This window comes from Aquarana catesbeiana, linkage group LG02 (genome assembly GCF_042186555.1).
Source record: "Aquarana catesbeiana isolate 2022-GZ linkage group LG02, ASM4218655v1, whole genome shotgun sequence".
NCBI classification, from domain to species: Eukaryota; Metazoa; Chordata; class Amphibia; order Anura; family Ranidae; genus Aquarana; species Aquarana catesbeiana.
The window spans coordinates 751,044,851-751,069,406 of NC_133325.1; the positions used below are offsets into that span (position 1 = coordinate 751,044,851).

Genomic DNA, 24,556 nt, shown 5'->3' on the forward strand with positions numbered 1-24,556 from the left:
GGCGTGGTTTCAATGGAATAGTGGGTGTGACTTAAAGGGGTGTGTCTCAATGGGGTGTGGTCCAAGTCTGAGATGAACGAGGGATGGAGGGAGAAAGAAAGAAATAGGGAAGGAAGTAGAGAGAAGGAAGGAAAGAAAGAGGGATGAAGGGACAGCAGGCCCAGATCCTACACCACAATAGAAATATGTGTATTCCATAAAGTTTAACAATCAGCAGATAAAGATACTCCAGTGTCCCCAGGGGAGTCCCTCTTACATCAGTGTCCCCAGTGGGGTGCCTCTTACATCAGGTGTCCCCAGTGGAGTGCCTCCTACATCATGTGTCCCCAGTGGAGTGCCTCTTACATCATGTGTCCCCAGTGCAGTGCCTCCTTACATCATGTGTCCCCAGCGGAGTGCCTCCTTACATCATGAATAGATCGGAGGCCCCTACCCCTCTCCACTGAACACCAGGGAAAAGAACCTGCTAGCACGGAAAGAGATCTCACGGCGGCGCCGGCGGCCATTTTTTTGGAGCCAGAAGCAGCTGCGGTGCCAAAAACATTTCTGGGATTTTAATTAAGATGGCCTCCGATTGGGATGAGGGTCCCGAAATCGGGTTTGTCCCTGGAAGATCGGGACTGTTGGCAAGTATGCATTTCCTGACCTCTGTCCTTTATGTTGCCTGGTTGAGTGTGAGGGAGCAAACCTTAGATATGCATGCTCAGCAATCTCATTTCCACTTCATTTCCTCACCAAAGAGTTCCCTGTCCTCCTTCCCTAGTTTGACTTTGTGACATCTGTTAATGTGGGGGATGCTCATCCAGCTTAAAAGTAGATGGACTTAGTCCTGTTTACCATGGGCAACTTTTTGTTATCAGTAATTTGACCTGTGCTATACCTTTGGTTTGATGGTCAAGTATAAATAAAGTTTGGGTCATCCTTGACTATAGCCTTTTCAAACCTTTATGTTGTCTCATTATTCATCTTTTTATGTATTATTTATTTGTCTCAGCATTTTAGTTATTGCCACTTTGGGGTTTATTTTCTAAAGCTAGAGTGCAAAATCAGGCTCACGTTTGCATAGAAACTAATCAGCTTATAAACTCAACTTGTTCAATGAAGCTTTGGCAATAAAACCTGGAAGCTGATTGGTTTCTATGTAGAAGCTATCCTGACTTTGCACTCTCCAGCTTTAGTAAATTTTATGACTGCCATGTTCCCTCCAAGGGTCTGCTAGCATCATTGAGGACCCTGCAGATTTGACACAGTAGAGGAATAAGAATTGAGAACTAATGGTAACCAACGGCTGAGTTTCCCCTCTGATTAAAGCTTTGGAGGCAGGGTAACTTACAACCCTTACTAAGGGCTAGTGTCAGAGATAGATATTTAAATGGAGACACTGCTTTTACATGACTTAGTGTCTTTTAACAAAAATTGTTCCATTACGTGTCCATACCGGGAATTTACTATTAATAATTTAGGATCACTTAACTGTAAACAAAATAAAAACATAAAATATGTAAACTGAAGTGTGTTAAGCTAAAATGTATACAAGCCTAGTCTAGATTCAGCATTGGGCCATCTTGCATCAATCAAAAATTTAGCTACAGCAACTTGCATCTTGTGAAAGCACTGAAAATTATGTAGGGCTTGATCAACCAGTAGCTAAGCTGGGGGCTGGAAGAGATAAAGGGCTGCATGTATCCAATCAAATGCCTATCCTCTGCATATGTTGTTCTGCCTGAGATACTAGGCATTTGGTCACCTAATCTCTGAGGAATACAAGAATACAGATAGGCTGGTCCTCTTGTTCTTCAGAAAGATTATCCACCTAAATGGCCAGGATTTTTTTTGTGTTTGCCAAACCCATAGTTTGGCCTTTCCCCAACCACCTCCCAAGTCCTCCTATTGGTCAGTGAGACCACCTGTCACATTAAACAACCACAACAGCGGCTTGGGGGGGAAAAGTAAGCAGGCCCACACCAAACTCAACTTTACATAAATAGATCTCTGGCCAAGATATGTTTTAACCTACAAACTTCTTTCACCCATTGCCACCACCCCATAACACCAGAAGAGAGAGGCGGTTTTCCTGATCATGTACCACTGCAGTTTGGCTATATGATTGGCATTTATTTTATTAAATGTTTTTATTTAGTGCTGACAACATAATGCATATTCACATCAGTCCCTGTCCTCAAGGAGCTTGCAACCAAAGGTTCTTACCTCACATGCATACTAGGGATAATTTAGACAGGAGCCAATTAACCTACCAGTATGTCCTTGGAGTGTGGGAGGAAACTGGAGAACCCAGAGGAAACTCACGCAAGCAAAGAGAGGACATGCAAACTCTACACAGGCAGTGTCACGGTTGGGACTCAAACCGACGGGCCTAGTGTTGCAAGGCAGGAGTGCTAACCACTAAGCCCACTGTGCTGACTGGGAGCTCTTTGTGCCAGCTCATTCACTGTACTGGGAGTGTGCGAAGAGCACACACACACTCAGCACAGAATGTTGCTTCCCCAAGGAGCATATGTGCTGGGTAATAAGGCTCACCAGTTCTTCCAACGCATATGAGTATATCATCGACGGGAACAGGTTATATCAGAAGTCCAGTCTGAATTGCCCATATGTGTGACAGGTCTAAATGTACAGATTTATATATTAGCCACAAGAAGGTGATCTGCATTTCAATACAATCCCAGACCCCCTTGCTTAACAACTGTTGAGGCATGGTAATGGCCCACATAGAGAGCACACTGTTTACAGTGGTCTTGATTTACTAAAGGTGTAGAGAATGTTCATATTGCTTTGTAAATAAGGAGACACTATCCTCATGCTGAATTCCTAATCATATGCAATGCAAACAGAAAAGCAGGATTTGCATTCATATGATTGGTTGACTAAAGTGAACCCAGCTTCACGTTGCAAATTGAAGCTTCTTCACTCCTATAGTAAATTAACCCTAACGAGTAAGACCCAACTAAGTCTTAAAATGAACAGTTAGGCACAACCACTGTACAGCGTTACAAAGTAGGAAGCAGAGCATGCATATGCAATGAGCTAATATGGCTGACTGCCCCCACTACTTTATATATCACTTGAAGTTGTACAACTTTTTGAACTCCAGACAGATATAACATACACAAATTATGGGTAGGTGATCAATAATTGTATTTTTTTTAAATGCAACTGCTGTAAGTACCTGACCTTGACTTGTTGTCAGTTTCTTCCAATCCTTGTACAGCTTCACCAAGATTGGAAGATGGGGGCCAGGACTGGGAGCCAATGAGGTGTGTTGCATGCAAACATGCTGACAAGGAACGTGCTGATAGGAGGAGAAATCAGCGTATGTAGAGAGATAACCTCATCAGTCTATTGCTGCTCTTTCACTGTCCAATCAAATGGGAGTGGAGAGAGGACATTGCTGTATTTCTTCTACAGTTTTTAACTGTAAGAAAGTATTGTTATCCATCTGGCTGTGTTGTCTGGATAATCCCAGGACTGGATGGATAGAAATACAAATATTTTGGCAGGTAAAATGGCTCCCTTGTATGGATTTAATATATGTATTTAGCTATGGTATGTGTTTAACCAAGGTTATTTACATTGAACTAATTGCTTTCATACGTATATCTAAAAAAACATACACACACAATAAAGAGACTATAGTTTCCCTTTAAGCCGCAGTCTGGGATGTAGTAAACAACACATTGCAGATCTGCAGACTTCTCACCCAGCCGTGTGAGCTTGTTTTGCAAAAGTGCGATCACATCTGTAACGTGCGAGCGATGTGACTAAAATACAGCCTGGTGCTGAGATTAGACACCCAGCTTTCTAGGCAAGTTAATATCTCTGGCTGGTGACCTACATCACCGGACCTGTGCGCTTGAATTGGTTTGCCATCACTCAAACTGAGAAGTTAATAAAATCTGAGCTGAGAGAGCAGATGATAATCTCAGGCCACATGCTCTGACTTGAGTTAAGGAAATAAACGTGAAAAAAAATATGGATACATTGTATGCATTGAGGAGTTGGCTGACCTGCTTGGAAGAGTTCCACAGCAAATTCCCCCCCCCAGGCTTGTTACACATTACAGACTGGTCTTGTGATGGGGGGGGGGCGCGTACAATGCATCCATATTCAACAGGAGGCTCATCTGCCGGTCAAATGTGCAGCTCAGCACAAAACAGAAACATTTGCACATGTTTTCTTTGCTGGGTAGGGATAAGCAATTATGGAAAAATGGGTTCCGGGCAAAATGACCAATTTTCCTGTTTGCAAAAGTTTGCCCAGGCAGAAACTCCAAATTTTGCCCATTGAGCGGCTTAGGCAGTCTCAACAGTTTCTCTAACATACAGGAGCTATGTTTCGTAAAGTTGTAATTTATTCCTCCCCCCCCCACCCCACCCCCGAGGGAAGCTCACCTGGGATAATGATTACCCTCCTTCCAGATCCAGCAATCTTTACTCCAACAAGATCTCAGCCATCTTCCCTTTATACTACATATGCACGCCTTATTCATTCCAATGGGTAAGCAACACTCAGAGAGACTGCTGGTGGCTGCCATGAGTATAGCTTGCCCATAGGAATAAAAAAGGCCATAGCACACATGAGCTGGAGAGGACCTGGGACCTTGTCCTGGATTGTGAAAGAAGGTTAGCTAAACTCAGGGGATGAAGGGATTTATTAAAGAACAACTCCCCTCCCGGGAAAATCCTACATGGGGCTAGTAAGGATCACCGCCATGAGTATAGTTTATCCATGGGAATGAAAGAGGCTGCAGCACGCATTTTTCACTACAAACTGCTGAGGTTCACAGGTTGGGCATCAGGGGCCTAGACAACTAAAAATGATTGTAGACTCTGCTGAATGATATAGCTGCTGTAACCCTCAGGTACCATCTTCAGTAAAGTTGTCCAGGGGCCCAGACAACTTCAAATTTGTGTAGACTCTGATGAATGATATATAAATATGTATTTTTAAATGAACACTCTATTCTAAGCAGTTCAAGCAACTTCAACCATTTTTCAATTTTAAAACAACCAACCAGATGAATGAAACCTACCATAGAGAAAATTTCTGCGGACACTCATATGATATAAAGTGTTGGTGGTGGGATCTTAGAGAGCTTAGTTCCTGGCAGTAACATTAGCACTTCACGGATAAGTCCCACTTGTTTCCTGGAACTGCTCTTTAAAGAGTTACACTTTTTTAAATACAGATCTAGGAGAGTTGCATGTTGGTTCCAGCAGCATGGTTTCCATCATGTGCTGTGCTGCTATTGAAGCGTACAGTTTCAGTTGTTCAACATCTGCCTCCAGACCATACATCAAACCCTCCATGACCTGAAGTGTTTCCAGTTCTCGTGCATCATTTTCAGTTGCCACAAACCAGATGTATCTCTGCTCCCTCACGGACAGGACTTCTAAAACAGGACCAAGAACACATTAGTACACATGTGCAAATGTTTTATGATGAGCGGGGTGACATTCTGGCATGTTTCCCCATTCTAAAGCCCCAGCTTTGTCTGTTTTTACGGAGACAAGTTTAACAAGTTCCTTAATCCAGCTGTTTTTGCAAGATCACTAATTCTAATGCTAATAGTAATTGCATTTAAATTTAGGTAAAACTTCTACAGCCTGAGGAGAGCATGGTGTATGAGCAAGATGCCCCAAGGGATCTCTTTTACCGTGACACCTTACGGACCTGTGTATGAGTTGCATCTTGATGTACGCATTCCACAGTGACAGGATTTCTTGAGAAAAGCTTTTAAAAGAGGAGTTACCCATTTGGCTAATCTTGACCTAGTTTTAGAGCGCCCCGAGCTCCATTTCAAATCAGCTGTATAGACAAAGCATGAAAACTGTGTCAGTAGACTGTTGTTGTCTCAGAAGTGTTTTTTTTATAGTTATAATTTTTTGCAGAGTTCTTTATCAGTTTGAGAAATCACTATGCAGTGTGTGTCTTTTCAATATGTTTATTGGCTGTTAAAATCATCCTGGTCGTGTTACCAATGCCCAAAAAACTGAAAGGGTTTATTCTAAAGGCTATTGCTTTAGCCTCAAAATTGACCATGAAGACTACTACTTCCAAAAAAAGCTGTTGAGGGCATTCATCCAAATATTGGTTCATCTTTAAAAAATGACTGCCAAGGGGGCTCCGGGGAAAACTTGGGAAACACATGGGAAATCTACGCTAAAGACTTGACAGTTAGAGCACCTCCAAGTTTGGACTTTCCTCTATGAGACTTCACCTGTACAGGTAACCTGGGGCAGCCACAGGAATGGAATGTTGTTACATGCTATACATGTTTACAGTAAACATTGATTCAACTGTTCAGAGACTGGTCTGAAGTTATTTCAAGGGGTGCATGTGAGGTCAAGGCATACTAATAAAGAACTTGGTTTTATCACCATAATGTGGGATATATGCAACAAAAATATAGTAAAGGTTCATGAATGACTACGAGGAGATACAGCAACCAGTCGTTAGAGTGGTACTTGATAGGTGACAGGTTCTCTGGTAGTGAGGGGTCAGTTTGTGGACTAACTCCCTAGCTGTCCGTGTCCGTCAGTCACCAGGAATGGACTAGCATTACGGAGATCTATGCCTGGTCACTTGGAATGGAAAGAGTTAACTGAAACCACGCATGAGGTTCTTGCTATGTGCTCAGTGGGACCCCATTTTGTTACTAGGAGTGAGGTAACAGAGGTTGAGTGGTGGAGTGGACAGTGGCTCAGCCTGCCCCTCCGAATGCAACATATACATCAGTACAAAAGTGTAGAACCTGAAACAAAGAAGCTTAAGGAGGAACCTCAAATCCTGGGTACTGCACACACGGCTCATCATGAAGTTAGGAGACCTCTTAATGTTGGAATTTTCATACGACTGCGGCTCCTGCCTGGTTCTAGGGTTGCCACCTCATCCCTTTAAACCCGAACACATATGAATTACACAGGTTCTAAGGCTAATTTAATGCAGATAAGGCACCAAGTGAGTTTAATTACCACCTTATCAGCCACAGAACCTGTGTAATTAATATGTGTTCAGTTTTAAAGTTATGAGCTGACCTGGTCATCAGGCGTTGGTGTGCACACCCTTGGGTGAAGTATTGCCCCACGCAAGGGTTAGTAACTCTGTTCAATGCCTGGCGTAGTCCAAGAATCCACCCCGAGGGGGAACCTCTCATGTGCCCCTTGCTTGGTGCCCAATGAGAGAGGGAAACATGGAGGATGTGACAGACCAACAGTCTGTCCCCCCCTACATATTCACAAAGACTGGATGGTTTTCAGGCTCTGTAGGCTTTCCCAAACAGCGGTAACAAGTGCTTGTTGTCATTCTGTTGGAACATATCTTTTCAAGCAGTTACCAATCATCTTCTTATCTTCTGGACCTTCAGCTATCAGGGAGAAGACTGTGGTGGGTCTTGGTGCTCTTAGGCCCGGTTCACACTGATGCGAGTTCATGATGAATGCGATGCATCAAAAACACTTTAAATTCGCATGTCATCCCTAAAGTCATTGTTTTCAATGACGGTCGTTCACATACATGCATTGTGATTCCTCTACGAATGCGATGCGATTAAAAAAAGGGTCTTGTGCGAGTTTACTGCGTTGCGTTGCGAATTTAGTCTCCATAGACATCAATGTAAAGCGTTCTTGAATCACATTGATGGTTCACATATGTGCGAATTCCACCACACTACTCTCCACAAAAACCAGGAAGTACACAGGAAGTTAACACTTTTTTTTTTTTACACGATTCCATTGGCTGGAATATCAATCGTAGCTATATCCAACTCCTGAAATTCGCGGTAAAATCGCTGTAAATTCGCCGTAAAATCGCAGTAAAATCGCTGTAAATTCGCACCTCACAAAGGACAAAAAAACGGAACAAAATCACAGCGCATCAGTGTGAACCGGGCCTTATAGTAGTCGTTAGGAGTAAGATAGGTTATACTGGTCACAGCCGCAACTCAAGACTGAAACAACTTTTCGTGTTGATTATTCTTTATCTATGGATTTATCTACAGCTATAAAATATATTTTTCTACTGTTATATGTACAGTTGACTAAACTGACCTAACCACAGGGTTTAAATGACCTTCCTGAATTACAAGGTGTACTAGAAGAGACCCTTCTATGAACCTATTATTGAGCCATATCTATTGTCCCCTTAGGCCAGGAATAGCAACAGTTTAAAATGCAAGATTCAAGGTGATTACTTGCATTGCCTCATTAAGCTAAATAAGGTGTAAGCAGGTCCGTGTATTGTTTGCTACTGCCTTTTTTTAGTGATCAAAGGAATACAATGCCAAACTATCATTGTGTGGGGTGATACATCAGCATAGATAAACAAAAAATGCAAATTCATGCTAAATACCAAACTAAAAATGAAAAAAGTGAGCTCAGAGCTAGGGAACTAAAGTCATGACAAGACAGGTAAGGCTCAGCATAAAAAAATAAAGACTGCAATTTTAAATTTGAAAAAGCAGAAGGATCTTCTGTAGGAAAAAAAAAAAAAATCACATTTAGCCTGTCTATCACTTTTATGCTTGCACGCTAATTATAGAGGTGCAATGCCATGAATTTCAAGTGCCTTTCTGCAGCCTTTGTTCTTCAGACTGACATTTCAGCTTGTTACACTCACCGTACATTTTGTGTCACAAAATGAGGTTTGAAGCGTTCCTCTCTTAGACAGAACCATGACATGGAACATTTTGGATCTACCTTTTTACAGGTAGGCAGAAATAATGGTGGACATATCGGCCAGCACAGTGGCTATGATGCACTTAGGCTGGTGGTATTAAAGTTCTGGGGTCCTGGGTTTGTTGCTCATATGGCTGAGGTTTGATAGCTCGGCACTCCTTTTAAAATCTGCATTCACTTCCAGAACCCAAACAAATTATGGAGGAAGAACTGCAACCAAATATATTAAACGGAAACCTTAAATGCACCTATATTTATTTATTACAGGTACTTATATAAAGCTGTCAATTTATGCAGTGCTTTACATATACAGTATATTGTACATTCACATCAGTCCCTGCCCTCAAGGAGCTTACAATCCAAGGTCCCTACTCACATTCATACATACACATACTAGTGCCAATATTAGGAAGGATCCAATTAACCTCCCAGCATATCTTAGGAGTGTGGTAGGAAATCGGAGTACCTGGAGGACACCCATGCAGGCACAGTGAGAACATGCAAACTCCAGGCAGGTAATGGCGTGGTTGGGATTCAAACTGACAACTGCAGTGCTGTCTATAATATTACTGGGTACTAACATTTATAGGTAAAGTTGATCCAGAGAAAATCCGATTGCCTCTCTGGGATCAGGAAGGAATTTTTTCCCCTGCTGTAGCAAATTGGATCATGCTTTGCTGGGGTTTTTCGCCTTCCTCTGGATCAACTGTGGGTGAAGGATTGTGTATATGGGATTGTATGATATTATTTTTTATTTATTTATTTATTTTTATGGTTGAACTAGATGGACTTGTGTCTTTTTTCAACCTGATTTACTATGTAACTATGTAGGCGAAAGTGATCTGAAATTTATCTTTAACTTAAGCTACAGCCTCCAATATGAAAACTGAAGTCAGGCTTACAGTGAGAGTGCATGCTCTGTAAGCAGATGGTAAAAAGGGAAAGAGCATAGGATGTTCTTCACTAGTGTGGGGATAGTTATAAGTAGTTAACAGAGCAGGCATGAGGAAGACTGGTATTACAGAGCCTGTAGAGTCTGATCTTGACTAGCATGGTGATGGTTACAAGTAGTCGACAGAGCAGGCAGGAGGAAGACTGGTATCACAGAGCCTGTAGAGCAGTGATGGCGAACCTTGGCACCCCAGATATTTTGGAACTACATTTCCCATAATGCTCATGCACTCTGCAGTTTAGTTTAGCATCATGCGAAATGTAGTTCCAAAACATCTGGGGTGCCAAGGTTCGCCATCACTGCTGTAGAGTCTGATCTTGACTGGTTTGGTGATGGTTACTAGTAGTCAACAAAGCAGGCAGGAGGAAGACTGGTATCACAGAGCCTGTCCAGTCTGATCTTGATAGGTGTGGTGATGATTACTAGTAGTCAACAGAGCAGATGGGAAGTAGTGCAGAGTCATAGAGTCTGCAGAGCAGCAAGATTTTAAAAAGTCAAGTTAGGTATTAGAAACATAGGAAAGAAAGCACCATGTGGGTATTTTAGTGTCAGAGTAATATATTAATCACAGAAATTATCCAATGAGTTTTGAGGGTTCTGGAGCACCAAACCAAGGATGAAAACAGACTTTCATGCTCATACAGTAATAAATTGGGCATTTCAAAAGTACATCTCCTGTCTTGATTCTCTGCTGTCCAACAGTATCAGACTCTGATGAAGAGAGTCCTTCAGCACCTTTGAAACATGTTGGTTTTTAACAAGCACTGTAATTAATTAATTTCTTTTGGGCCACAAAGTGTTCTTTTTCCTGTGTCTTCATATGCCATTTCTGAAGCTTACCAGTGACCCTAGTGTAGAAAATAGTTGCCTTATAAAAACCTCCTATCGGAGGACACAACCCATCGGGTCACTTTAACGCTTAATATGTCCACCATTCTTCAGGAAAGATCTTCTATTTTCGTCGATGAACACAAAGCATCCTTTGAATGGACAAGGCAGTGAGGAAGAGGATGTTGCAATCTCTGCCTCATCCAATGTCTTGTATTCATTGAAAAAAAATCTGTAAATGGTGGAATGGCCAAGCAAGTGACTCCCAATGTTCAGTATACAGATTGCAAGGTACTCAAGGCGGCACCCAGAACAGACCAGTGTTGACTGTATGTAGCAAAGACTACTATACGTAAATTTCTGTATCCAAAACGGACCTCTGGGTGTGGGATATGAAGAATCAAATTTAACGAAGCTGAACCAAGTAAGTTTAAAAATCCTGCAGTTCAGATTTAACTCTATAAGGGAACTAAGGACACCAAATTTTTCATAAGTCGGACTCCAAAGTTGCACTGAAAAGCGAGCAACTTTGGAGTTGGCTAGTGTGAAAGGAGCCTACCAGAACAATCAAGCATTGGATCTGGAACATACACTATATTGTCAAAAGTATTGCCTGCCTTTACACACACATGAACTTTAATGGCATCTCAGTCTTAGTACGTAGGGTTCAATATTGTGTTGGCCCACCCTTTGCAGCTATAACAGCTTAAACTCTTCTGGGAAGGTTGTCCAGAAGGTTTAGGAGTGTGTCTATGGGACTGTTTGACCATTCTTCCATAAGTGCATTTGTGAGGGCAGGCACTGATGTGGGACGAGAAGGCCTGGCTTGCAGTCTCCACTCTAATTCATCTCAAAGGTGCTCTATCAGGTTGACATTAGGACTCTGTGTAGTCCAGTCAAGTTCCTCCACCCCAAACTCGCTCATCCATGTCTTTATGGACCTTGCTTTGTGCACTGGTGCGCAGTCATGTTGGAACAGGAAGGGGTCATCCCCAAACTGTTCCCACAAAGTTGGGAGCTTGAAATGGTCCAAAATGGCTTGGTATGCTAAGAGTTCCCTTCATTGGAACTAAGGGGGCCAAGCCCAACCCCTGGAAGACAACCCCAAACCATAATCCCCCCCCACCACCAAATGATTTGGACCAGTGTACAAAGCAAGGTCCATAAAGACATGGATGAGTGAGTTTGGGGTGGAGGAACTTGACTGGCTTGCACAGTCCTGACAGCAACCTGATAAAACACCTTTGGGGTGAATTAGAGTGGAGACTGCGAGCCAGGCCTTCTTGTCCAACATCTGCCCCTGACCTGACAAATGCGCTTCTGGAAGAATGGTAAAAAATTCCCATACAGTCCAATACCTTGTGGACAGCCTTCCCAGAAGAGTTAAAGCTGTTATAGCTGCAAAGGGTGGGCCAGCTCAATACTGAACCCTTCGGTCTAAGACTGGGATGCCAATAAAGTTCATGTACGTGTAAAGACAGGCGCCCCAATACTTTTGACAATATAGTGTATAAGGTATGATTATACCTCATAGGGGGGAATTTACTAAAACTGGAGCACTCAGAATATGGTGCAGCTGTGCATGGTAGCCAATCAGCTTCTAACTTCAGCTTGTTCAATTAAGCTTTGACACAAAAATCTGGAAGCTGATTGGTTTCTATGCAGAGCTGCATGCTCCAATTTTAGTAAAACCCTCCCAAGGTGTGTATTCACCTCCATGATCTCTGCTTGGGAGATTAGAACCCTATTGGGTCTTAGAAGCAAACACAGCTTACAGGCTGAATCCCTTTGGAATTTAGCCCATTACTATTGTCCAGTAAAAAACCAGTAGATTAGTCCAGCTCATAACTGCGTTTTGTATATTAAAGGAAAAAACATTACTAATGACTTGCATATCGTTAGTCAGACACAAGTCAGAGTTTCCTGTCAAAGTAATCCTATTAAATCATCTCCACTATTAGGAAACCACTTATTGGAGCTGCACCATTTACATTTATTATTTTCCCAACATGGCCGTGTCATATCCATTAACCAGAACGCCCTGTTGTTAAAATGAACTCTGAGCTGTATGAAACATAAATATAAAAATAGCAGTTTCCTCTTCTCATATATGTTTAATGCAGGCAGTACTTAACTCGCCACAACCTTGTACTTAGGCCCGTACACACTCCCACGTCACGGCTGTAAAGCTATCACACAGTCAGTGGTATATATTTGTAGACAGGGGCCTATAAAAATAAAGCCTGCGTACAATTAGCCGGTAAATCACACCATTACTCTGCAACCGCAGTCCTTTAAAACAAATAAGAAAAAAGAAACAAGCGGTTGGAATTAGAGGTCAATTCTTATTTTATTTACAAACCTAAATGACAACCACATGCCTTTCGCTCCTTTTTTCTTTTTTACCTTTCCAACATTACTCTAGAGAAGACCATACAAGGACCCTAATGATTATCAAACCATTTAAGCCTAGTGATATGTCCATGTATTAAAAATAGGCAATAAAAACCCTTTAATGATAAAAAAATAAATAAAATAGGTAATGCCTGATATAAATTGGTTATTGGGCATTTGTGATGGAAATGTGTATCATACAATAAATGTTCTTTGTGATTGCAGCTGGTGTATGAACTTTTCTCCTGCTGGTGCAACTTTTTCTCAGGTGCCAATTGGCGTCATCCAGATTTGGCTTTAAACACAAATATAGTATAGGATATAGGACATGGGATATAGGACATAGAATATAGGACATAGGATATGGAATATAGATATCTGGACCTCTGCCTGATAACAGGGCTATATTTAGACTTTGTATTGCCTACACCTACATGGATAATAAAGCCCTCTTGTATAAGCCCTACTGCCAGTGTAATAAGAATATTTTAGTAAGAATGAATTCTGGAAAACTATTAGAGGCAGCATTTAACAGAAACAGTTGTTGCAGTTGGGCCAGGGTGGCCAGTGAGGGAGCTGTGCCTTCTGTCTGGGGCCAGGGTGGCCAGTAAGGGAGCTGTGTCTTCTATCTAGTGCCAGTGTGACCAGTGAGGAACTGTCCCCTGTATTTAGGCCAGGGTGGCCAGTGAGGGAGCTGTGCCCTGTATCTGAAGGCCAGGGTTACTGTTGAGGGAGCTGTGCCCTGTATCTGGGGCCAGGGAGACCATTGAGGGAGCTGTGCCCTATGTTTGGGGCCAGGGTGGCCAGTGAGGGAGCTGTGCCTTCTATCTAGTGCAAGTGTGATCCCTGAGGGAGCAGTATCTTGTGTCTGGACCAAGGTGACCAGTGGGAGAGCTGTGCCTTGTGGCTAGGCAAGGGTGACCAGTAAAGGAGCTATGCCTTGTGGCAAGGGTGACCAGCGAGGGAGTTATGCTTTGTGTCTGGGGTCATGGTGACCAGTGAGGGAGCTGTGCCCTAATTTAGCGGCAGTGTGACCCTTAAGAGAGTTGAGCCTTGTGTCTAATGCCAGGTCGACCAGTGAGGGACCAGTGCTTTGTAACTAGTGACCAGTGATGGAGCTGTACCTTATGAGTAGGGCCAGGGTGACTAGTGAAAGAGCTGTGCCTTGTCTAGGCTGAGGGTGACCAGTGAAGAAGCTGTGCCTTATGGCAAGGGTGACCAGTGAGGGAGTTGTAACTTGTTGTGTCTAGGCTCACAGTGACCAGTAAAGGAGCTGGCTCAGGGTGACCATTAAAGGAGCTGTGCCTTGTCTAGGATCATGGTGACCAGTGAAGGAGCTGTGTTATGTGTCCAGGCTGAGGGTGACCAGTGAAGGAGCTGTTATGTGTCTCGGCTCAGGATGACCAATGAAGGAGCTCTGTCTAGGCTCAGGGTGACCAGTGAAGGAGATGTGCCTTATCTAGGCTCAGGGTGACCAGTTAGGGAACTGTGTCTAAGCTCAGGATGACCAATGAAGAAGCTGTGCCTTATCTAGGCTCAGGGTTACCAGTGAAGGAACTGTGCCTTGTCCAGGATCATGATGACTGACCAGTGAAGGAGCTGTGCCCAGTCCAGCTTCAGGGTGACCAGTGAAGGAGCTGTGCCTTATCCAGGATAAGGGTGACCAGTGAAGGAGCTGTGTTATGTGTCTAGGCTTAGGGTGACCAGCGAAGAAGCTGTGTTATGTGTCTAGGCGCAGGGTGACCAGTGAAGGAGCTGTGTTACAGTGCCTTGAAAAAGTATTCATACCCCTTTAAATTTTCCACATTTTGTCATGTTACAACCAAAAAAAGATAAATGTATTTTATTGGGATTTTATGTGATAGACCAACACAAAGTGGCACATAATTGTGGAAGGAAAATGATAAATGGTTTTCAACACTTTTTACAAATAAATATCTGAAAAGTTTGGCATGCATTTGCATTCAGACCCTTTTACTCTGATAACTAAAATCTAGTGGAACCAATTGCCTTCAGAAGTCACCTAATTAGTAAATAGAGTCCACCTGTCTGTAATTTAATCTCAGTATAAATACAGCTGTTCTGTGAAGCCCTCAGAGGTCTGTTAGAGAACCTTAGTGAACAAAAGGCCAAGGAACACACCAGACAGGTTGGGATAAAGTTGTGGAGACGTTTAAAGCAGGGTTAGGTTATAAAAAATATCCCAAGCTTTGAACATCTCATGGAGCATTGCTCAATCCATCATCCGAAAATGGAAAGAGTATGGCACAACTGCAAACCTACCAAGACATGGCCGTCCACCTAAACTGACAGGCCGGGCAAGGAGAGCATTCATGAGAGAAGCCGCCAAGAGGTCCATGGTAACGCTGGGGGAGCTGCAGAGATCCACAGCTCAGGTGGGAGAATCTGTCCACAGGACAACTATTAGTCGTGTATTCCACAAATCTGGTCTTTATGGAGGAGTCGCAAGAAGAAAGGCATTGTTGAAAGAAAGCCATAAGAAGTCCTGTTAGCAGTTTGCGAGAAGCCATGTGGAGGACACAGTAAACATGTGGAAGAAGGTTCTCTGGCCAGATGAGACCAAAATTTTACTTTTTGGCCTAAAAGCAAAATGCTATGTGTGGCGGAAAACTAACACTGCACATCACCCTGAACACATCATCCCCACCGTGAAAGCATCATGTTGTGGGGATGCTTTTCTTCAGCAGGGACAGGGAAGCTGGTCAGAGTTGATGGGAAGATGGATGGAGCCAAATACAGGGCAATCTTAGAAGAAAACCTATTAGAGTCTGCAAAAGACTTGAGACTGGGGTGGAGGTTCACCTTCCAGCAGGACAACGACCCTAAATATACAGCCAGAGCTACAATGGAATGGTTTAGATCAAAGCATATTCATGTGTTAGAATGGCACAGTCAAAGTCCAGACCTAAATCCAATTGAGAATCTGTGGCAAGACTTGAAAATTGCTGTACACAGACACTCTCCATCCAATCTGACAGAGCTTGAGCTATTGTGCAAAGAAGAATAGGCAAAGATTTCACTCTCTAGATGTACAAAGCTGGTAGAGACATCCCCAAAAAGACTTGCAGCTGTAATTGCAGTGAAAGGAGGTTCTACAAAGTATTGACTCAGGGGGGCTAAATACAAATGTACGATACGCTTTTCACTTATTTATAAAAAATTTTGAAAATCATTTATCATTTTCCTTTCACTTCACAATTATGTGCCACTTTGTGTTGGTCTATCACATACAATCCCAATAAAAGACATTTACGTTTTTAGTTGTAACATGAGAAAATGTGGGAAATTTCCAGGGTTATGAATACTTTAGCACGGCTCTGTAGGTGTCCAGGATGAGGGTGACCAGTGACTCCTCCCCCTCCTGACATAGAGAAGTGAGGCGGCTCTCCCTGGCTGTGTGTTCGGTCAGGAGGGGGCGGGGAGGACGGAGAGGGTTGTAGAGTGCTGAGCGCACATCACATCTGTTCCCCGCCGCCTGGGATGGGATTACATTACTGCACATAGAGAGTGAATGAGGCTCTATAGTCACCGTGTCCGCCTCTCCCTCCCCGTCCCAGGACTGTGCATTCATCCGCTCCGGACTCACAAATCACACCGCCCGACCTATCAGGATCTACGAGAAAGTCAGTGCCCTGCACCGGGCTGCCGATCCTTCCCTATATAGAGCGATCATGGCTCTGCCAGGACTGTGCACCTACCAGGAGCCTCATTGCTGAGGATTGCCCAGGACTGTGCATTGCCTATCTCTACCAGGACTGAGCATCACCTATCTCTACCAGGACAGTGCATCACCTATCTCTACCAGGACTGAGCATCACCTATCTCTACCAGGACTGAGCATCACCTATCTCTACCAGGACTGAGCATCACCTATCTCTACCAGGACAGTGCATCACCTATCTCTACCAGGACTGAGCATCACCTATCTCTACCAGGACTGAGCATCACCTATCTCTACCAGGACTGAGCATCACCTATCTCTACCAGGACTGAGCATCGCCTATCTCTACCAGGACTGAGCATCACCTATCTCTACCAGGACTGAGCATCACCTATCTCTACCAGGACTGAGCATCACCTATCTCTACCAGGACTGAGCATCACCTATCTCTACCAGGACTGAGCATCACCTATCTCTACCAGGACTGAGCATCACCTATCTCTACCAGGACTGAGCATCGCCTATCTCTACCAGGACTGAGCATCACCTATCTCTACCAGGACTGAGCATCGCCTATCTCTACCAGGACTGAGCATCACCTATCTCTACCAGGACTGAGCATCACCTATCTCTACCAGGACTGAGCATCACCTATCTCTACCAGGACTGAGCATCACCTATCTCTACCAGGACTGAGCATCGCCTATCTCTGCCAGGACTCATTGCTGTGCATTGCCTATGCCTACCAGGATTTATTTGAGTGCATTGTCTAGCTTTGCCAGGTCTGTACTTTGTTCATCTTTGCCAAGACTTTTCATCCACTTGAAACCTCATTGTTGTGTATACCCCTACTCTGTCAGGGCTGTGCATTGCCTATTTCTGCCAGGACTGTGGCACCCAGTAAAATCCTTGTTGCTGTGAATATCCCTACTCTGCCAGGGCTGTGCATTTACCCATCTGTTCCAGGGCTGTACACCCACTAGAAGCATTGATATTGTGTATACTCTATATTTGCCAGGGTTGTGCATTACCTATCTGTGCCAGGGCTGTGCACCTACTAATGGCAATAATACTGTGTATACCCTATGTCTGCCAAGTCTGCACATTGCCCCCCCCCCCCCCAGAACGGTGCACCCTCTGGAATCTTTATTCCCACAAATACCCCTACTCTACCAGGGATGTGCATTACCCTTCTGTGCCAGGACTCTTCACCCGCTAGAAGCATTAGTGCTGTATATACCTCATCTCTGCCAGGGCTTTGCATTACCTATCTGTGCCAGGGCTGTGCATCCACTAGATGCCTTAATATAGTGTATACCCGATTTCTGCCAATGCAGTGCATTGCCTATCTCTGCCAGGACTGTGCACCCAGTAGAAGCCTTATTGCTGTGTATACGCCTACTCTGCCAGGGCTGTGCGTTACCTATTTGTGCCAGGGCTGTGCACCCGCTAGAAGCATTATTGTTGTGTATACCCAATCTCTGACAGGTCTGTGCATTGCCTATCTGTGCCAGGGCTGTGCACCCACTAGAAACATCATTTCTATGTATATTCCATCTCTGCTAGGGCTGTACATCAGTGTTTCTCAACTCCAGTCTTCAAGGCGCCTCAACAGGTCATGTTTTCAGTATTTCCCTCAGATGAAACAGCTGTGGTAATTACTAAGGCAGTGAAACTGATCAAATCACCTGTGCAAAATAATGGAGAGCCTGAAAACATGACCTGTTGGGGCGCCTTGAGGACTGGAGTTGAGAAACACTTCTGTACATTACTATCTGTGCCAGGGCTGTGCACTTAGCAGAAGCAATACTACTGTGTATACCCTATCTGTGCCAGGGCTGTGCACCCACTAGAAGCATTATTTCTGTGTATACCCAATCTCTGCCAGGTCTGTACTTTACTATTTGTGTGAGGGCTGTGCACCTACTAGAAGCAATACTACTGTGTATACCCTATCTATGCCAGGGCTGTGCATTACCTATCTGTGCCAATGCTGTGCATCCACTAAAAGTCCCATTGCTGTGTATGCCCCATCTCTGCCAGGGTTTTGGCTATCTGTGCCAGGGATGTGCACCCACTAGAAGCCCCATTGCTGTGCACCCTCCCCTGGTTTGCTGTTCACTGCAGTAGATCTAACTTGTGCCTCCTCTGTCTCCTGCAGGATGCCAGCTGCGGCCGGGGACGGGCTCAGTGAGTCTCCCCCCAGGTTCTTGCTCGGGGAGAAGGCACCGGTGCAGCTAGAAGAGTCCTTCCTTCCATCCTGTGTGAGCAACGTGTCCCGGGAGACTCTGCGCAACTTCCAGCACACCAAGAGAGTGGGTAATTACCTGATCGGGAGGAAGCTGGGAGAGGGCTCCTTTGCCAAAGTCCGAGAAGGGCTGCACGTGGTCACCGGAGAGCGGGTAAGACACCACACCATACTATGTGTCTGTGCAATTTTGCTGTGTTGTGTTAATATATGTTCTCTTACATTGCATTATTTCTGTGTGCCCACACAGAAATAATGATCAAATTAATCTTTGATTCAGTCTTACAAAAAAAAATGTTTAATAGAGGATTAAAATGATAATGACCAAAATGGGTAATTACCGGTACTCAATTCCATTAAACTATAACAAAGATTGTTCATCGATCATATTGATACGTCTGTGGCCAGCATAAAGTCCAGGGGTAAAGCTGACCACTTAAAATATGATTGTGCAATGTGATTATAGAGAATAGTACATAATATATTTGAGCTCACATAGGATCCAACATATTCCTAACATTAGAGTGATGATCTATAAAACGATGACTGGATAAGTGCGACAAATTTGTATTAGATCTAACAGAACTTTCCACACACCTTGCAACCTCTTCCTTCATCCAGTTTGACCTACTTTTTGATAGTTTCATTTTTGTTCCATTCAACCTACACTGTGCAGATTTTACAGTCCAACTGTAATGTGCGTGGCCAGCTTAAGAGCTGTTTTTTTCCTAAGGTTCATCTCCGATAGGAAATGTTTGCAATAATTATACAATTTTATTCGAATGAGTACACATTGTGATGTTGAGATTGTTTGATGTGACTGTCAGACTTCAAGATTGACAAAATTGTATAGGATGACCCCCTCTAATATGAATACTGTGCAGTTGGCTTTTCCATCCAGGCGGGATGACATCCAAAAACCTTGTCAAAATATATAATAGTTCTGTAAACTGATCGATCGTGTTGGTCCTGGACTCTGACCATTTTTGCTTTTCAGGATTTGTCTCTAGATATTTCGGTCCTACTTTTATAGCATACAATCCTCTTCTTCCGTTTTGGTTCAGGTTTTATCACCTGTTGATCTACTGTGGGATTTTGAGTTATTTTTAATTTTAGAAGCATAAAAAACACATAATTGTGATTATTTCTCAATATACTAAAGATCATATCATTGGCACTGTAGCCTGCTGGAGCTCCTCTGTGACGGCAGCATGTGGAGAGTTTAGAAGGACCCATTTGGTGGAGGGTTTAGTTAGACCAATTTGGCAGGGAGTTTGGTTAGACCTGTTTGGCAGAGAGTTTAGTCCTCTTTGGAGGAGTTTGGTTAGACCTGTTTGGCAAAGAGTTTAGTTAGACTTGATTGGTGGAGGGTTTAGTTAGACCCATTTGGCGGAGAGTTTGGTTATACCTGTCTTGTGGAGAGTTTAGTTAGACGGATTTTATCTAGAATTTAGTTAAATCTGTTTGATGGAGAGTTTAATTAGATCCGTTTGCCTGAGAGATTAGTTAGACCCTGCATGGTGGAGAGTTTAGTTAGACCCGTTTTTTTTGTAAAGTTTAGTTAGACCCGTCTGGTGGAGAGTTTATTTGGACCTGTCTAGTGGAGTGTTTAAGTAGACACATTTGTTGGAGAGTTTAGATAGACCCGTTTAGTCTAGAATTTAGTTCGACCTGTTTGATGGAGTGATTAGTTAGACCTGTTTGGGGGAGAGTTTAGGTAGACCTGTATGGCGAAGAGTTTAGGTAGACCTGTATGCTGGAGAGTTTAGGTAGACCTGTATGCTGGAGAGTTTAGGTAGACCTGTATACTGGAGAGTTTAGGTAGACCTGTATACTGGAGAGTTCAGGTAGACCTGTATGGTGAAGAGTTTAGTTAGACCCGTTTGGTGGAGAGTTTAGTTAGACCTGTTTGTTGGAGAGTTTAGTTAGACTCGTTTGGTGGAGAGTTTGGTTAGACCTGTTTGTTGGAGAGTTTAGTTAGACCCGTTTGATCTAGAATTTAGTTAGACCCGTTTTATGGAGGGATTAGTTAGACCCATAAGGTGAAGAGTTTAGCGAGAACCTGTTCGGTGGAGAGTGTAGGTAGACCTGTATGGTATAGAGTTTAGGGAGACCATGTTTGGTGGAGAGTGTAGGTAGACCTGTATAGTGGAGAGTTTAGTTTGACCTGTTTGGTGGAGAGTTTAGTTAGATCCGTTTAGCAGCAATGTTTCTTTAGAAATTAATATGCTGGCAGACATGTGTTTTTATGTTTTGATGCATGACATGATCCTCTACTGTGGGTGGGAGCTCTGATATACTGCCACCGAGGAGGCACAGCTAGAATGACACATTTCAGTAGTGTTGAAAAGAACAGTTGTATAGTAAGTAATTGCCAATCAGGACTTGTCTTCTGATTTTAAAGCAAGCTTTCCTGGAGATTCTGTGTACCTGTGGGCTGAAATCAGATGCCCAACTGACATTCCCAGCACGTCCTGTCAGATTTCGTGTAGTGGGACTTGTAGCCCGCAAAACTGGAGTGACCCAATCTGCAATAAGACAGCACCTCTGTTATCACCAGCCTTTATTCTTCCTCCTGGTGCAAAAGGGGCGCGGTAACCCTAAAAAAGTAAATAGCGGCAAAATAACAGAGATTCCTTTTGAAAGTAACTGACAGCTGAGTGGGACAATATAACAATTATGGTTTTACTGCATGGCTAATGTCCTAATTATGGTATCATTCATGAGAGGGGTTACTATTTGACTGCTTAACCTGAACTTTTATGGGAATAGCAGCAAATTGTGTGTCCAGGCAATAAAGATCCTTAGCTTGTGGCAAAAAAAGCAAAATATCTGCAAAACAGACAATAGTACATTGCCTTGTCCTCTCCTTGAGGTCACGTTATTGAGAGATGGCTCAGGTAGGGCTTTTTAGGTAGTAATTTACACTCGTGTGGTCCCTGTCCCAGAGGAACTGCCTGTGGCTGTTTGTAGCCCTTATAGTCCTATATACACCTTGTGGCACTTTTTTCATAGCACACCTGGCAGAACAAAAGCTGTTAAACAATGTGCCAGTGGGTGTGTAATTAAGTAGTTTTAGAGAGAGAGAGAGAGAAAAAAAATACATCAAGCAAGTGATCCATAGTGTTACTCATTCATTGACATTTCCGACAGACACAACAATGTTTTGATGCTGTGACTGACTTCTTTTGTATTTATATCTCATTTGCCATTCATACAATATTATTTTTTTGCATCCACCCCTTCATCGGTATAATTCAATTTTTAGGAAAAAGTACAACTGGAAAGGCTTAGAATCTTGACTGGGTGTTTATTGCTGTGTTCCCACTGGGGCAATCTTCCAACTGACCTGTATGGTCACCAGGACAGGAAGTGAGCTGAAACCACCCCGACAGCATCACAGGCAGCAATAAAAACTGAAATAAAACAAAAGAAACAGAGTGCACTGGATTGACAGAAAATCACTTTTTTTATAGACAGTCCAGCGTTCTCTGTTTATTGTGTCTTAGACATAGGAGTTGATTTACTAAAGGCAAATAGACACTGCACTTTGCAAAGTTGCATTCTGCAAGTGCAGTTGCTCCAGAGCTTAGTAAATGAGCAGAAGTTCTGCTGACTTCCATCATCCAATCATGCGCAAGCAAAAATTACGTTTTTTTAATTTCCTTGCACGTGATTGGGTATTCTTTACAAATGAAGCTTTACCTCATTTACTAAGCTCTGGAGCAACTGCGCTTTGCAAAATGCACAGTCTTTTTGCCTTTAGTAAATCCACCCATCAGACTCAGAAGTTCTGATTTCATTGACTGCTTGTCTGTTCTAGGCCAGTGACCCAAAAATTATTAAACAGAGAGAACCAGGGAATCAGAACTTTCAGAAGATTCAGCATTAGCAACCAGCTGTGTATCTGTCATGATAGTACTGTATGAAGATCCATTAAGTAAAATAATATCCTGTGCTCAAAGTCCAGTGGATCTCACATGAAAATCTCTGACATTTAAAACTTTTAGTCCTTGCTGAAGTATTCCAGATTTGCTGGCTGCTGCGCACACCTCGCTAGTAATCCCGCACCTGGGAAGACTTAAACTTGTTATTTATTCTGATCCATCCATTACTGTCTATAAGAAAACTCGGGATAATACTTTAATATAAGGGGCATAAGTTCACAGCCATACAGGATGAGGCCCCAGACATAACAACCGGGCTGTTTTAGATTTTAAAGGTACATATTCAAAAAACGTCTTCAGCTATTATATAGGAAAAGGACAATTTTTTTCCAGTTATGGCACAGAATATACAGTATGCCGTGCGGCTTACAGGGTGCCATAACTCATGGTAAGCAATCAGAAACCATCTAGGTTGAGCTATCTGTGGGGAGCTGTTACTTGATTGGTTGCTGTAGGTTGAGTATTTTTTAATTTCTCCTTTAAGACCCATAAAGTGTATCTTTAACAAGACTCTTTTTTTCATACTTTTGGACAGAATAGGAAATTGTTTTCTATGTGCTATTAGGGGGTTTCCCGTAATTTTCAAATAAATAAACCCAACAGGAAGTGAGAGGAATCCCCCTCTTAAGACAGCTGTTCCTAGACTAGGTGTCTCCATTGGAAGTTCTCTACTTATCTGTTCCAGTGACACCTTTCACATTTTGGATTTCCTATCATCCAGAAACTTAGAGAGGGTGAATCTTCCTAGTGGGGCACATACAGTAAAAATTACTAAAACTCAAAACTAACACCCAAAATACATACGTCTGACCAAGAGTGGCCCTCCTCTGATTCCCAACTACTTATGGCCTAAATCTACAGCTAAGGGTTCAATGATGTGAAAAGTGGATGCATTGACAACCATCTGGAAAGCAATTTTTTATTGACAGCTGTGGAAAAGATCAAGAAAGTTGACATCTTTCATAGAAGATTTCCACTTCACACTGAAAGCTGTGATTTTTTCCCCTCTGGAAGTGGTGTTAAAGTGCAATAGTATCTTCCAATAATGGATTGATGTCTCAACATTATCAAAAAATATCCTTTCTTATGCTGCGTATACACGGTCGGAATTTCCCTCAGAAAAAGTCCGATGGGAGCTTTTCATCATATATCCCAACCGTGTATATGCCCCATCGGACTTTTTCCGTCGAAAATTCAGACGGACTTAGATAGAGAACATGTTCTATGTTTTTCCGAAGGAACAAATTACTATCGGAAAAAACGCTCGTCTGTATGCTGTTCCGACGAGTTTAGCAGAAGGAGCCCAAAGGGTGGCGCACTGGCTATTGAACTTCCTTTTTCTAGTGCCGTCGTACGTGTTGTACGTCACCGCGTTCTTGACGGTCGGACCCACCTTATGGGAATTGGCATCGCTTTTGTTAAATTATCTGCCACTTCCTATTTTATCATCTTTGACATGTACCACTTCATGTGCATTTTTTTTTGTTTTAACCATATTAACATGCATATCCCTCAAGGGAAGCAAATCCTATCTTTCTTCTGCAGTGTTTCAAAGGCCCCATTTAAATGGCTTCTAAAAATAGACATCGGATACTTGAATGTAATGAGATGATTAAGAATGGGCTGAGGCTCGTGTCACTTGAGTTCTCATGACAAGGTCCAGCATTTGATTAACTGTTTGTAACAGGTACAATGTTTCAGAGCCTGCGTCATAATGTAGAATGTCTTATTATATTAAGGGAAAAAAAGCATGTTCGATGAGCCTTGTCATCTTTTACAGCTCCTTCAGAATTCTCAGAATAGAAGTGGCGT

General features: G+C 43.0%; 1 protein-coding gene across 2 annotated transcripts in view; it reads left to right on the forward strand.

Annotated features, from left to right (window-relative positions):
* The window catches only part of HUNK (hormonally up-regulated Neu-associated kinase), a 111,566-nt gene that overhangs the window by 20,258 nt on the left and 66,752 nt on the right, over window positions 1-24,556 (forward strand). The window contains exons 1-2 of one of the 2 annotated variants that reach the window (XM_073617117.1): window positions 16,303-17,331; window positions 18,711-18,951. In XM_073617117.1, coding sequence (XP_073473218.1) covers window positions 17,288-17,331; window positions 18,711-18,951 — 285 coding nt within the window. In that variant the 5' untranslated portion in view covers window positions 16,303-17,287. Of the gene's footprint in view, window positions 1-16,302; window positions 17,332-18,710; window positions 18,952-24,556 lie in introns of those variants that run through there. The other variant, XM_073617116.1, reaches the window with a different exon arrangement.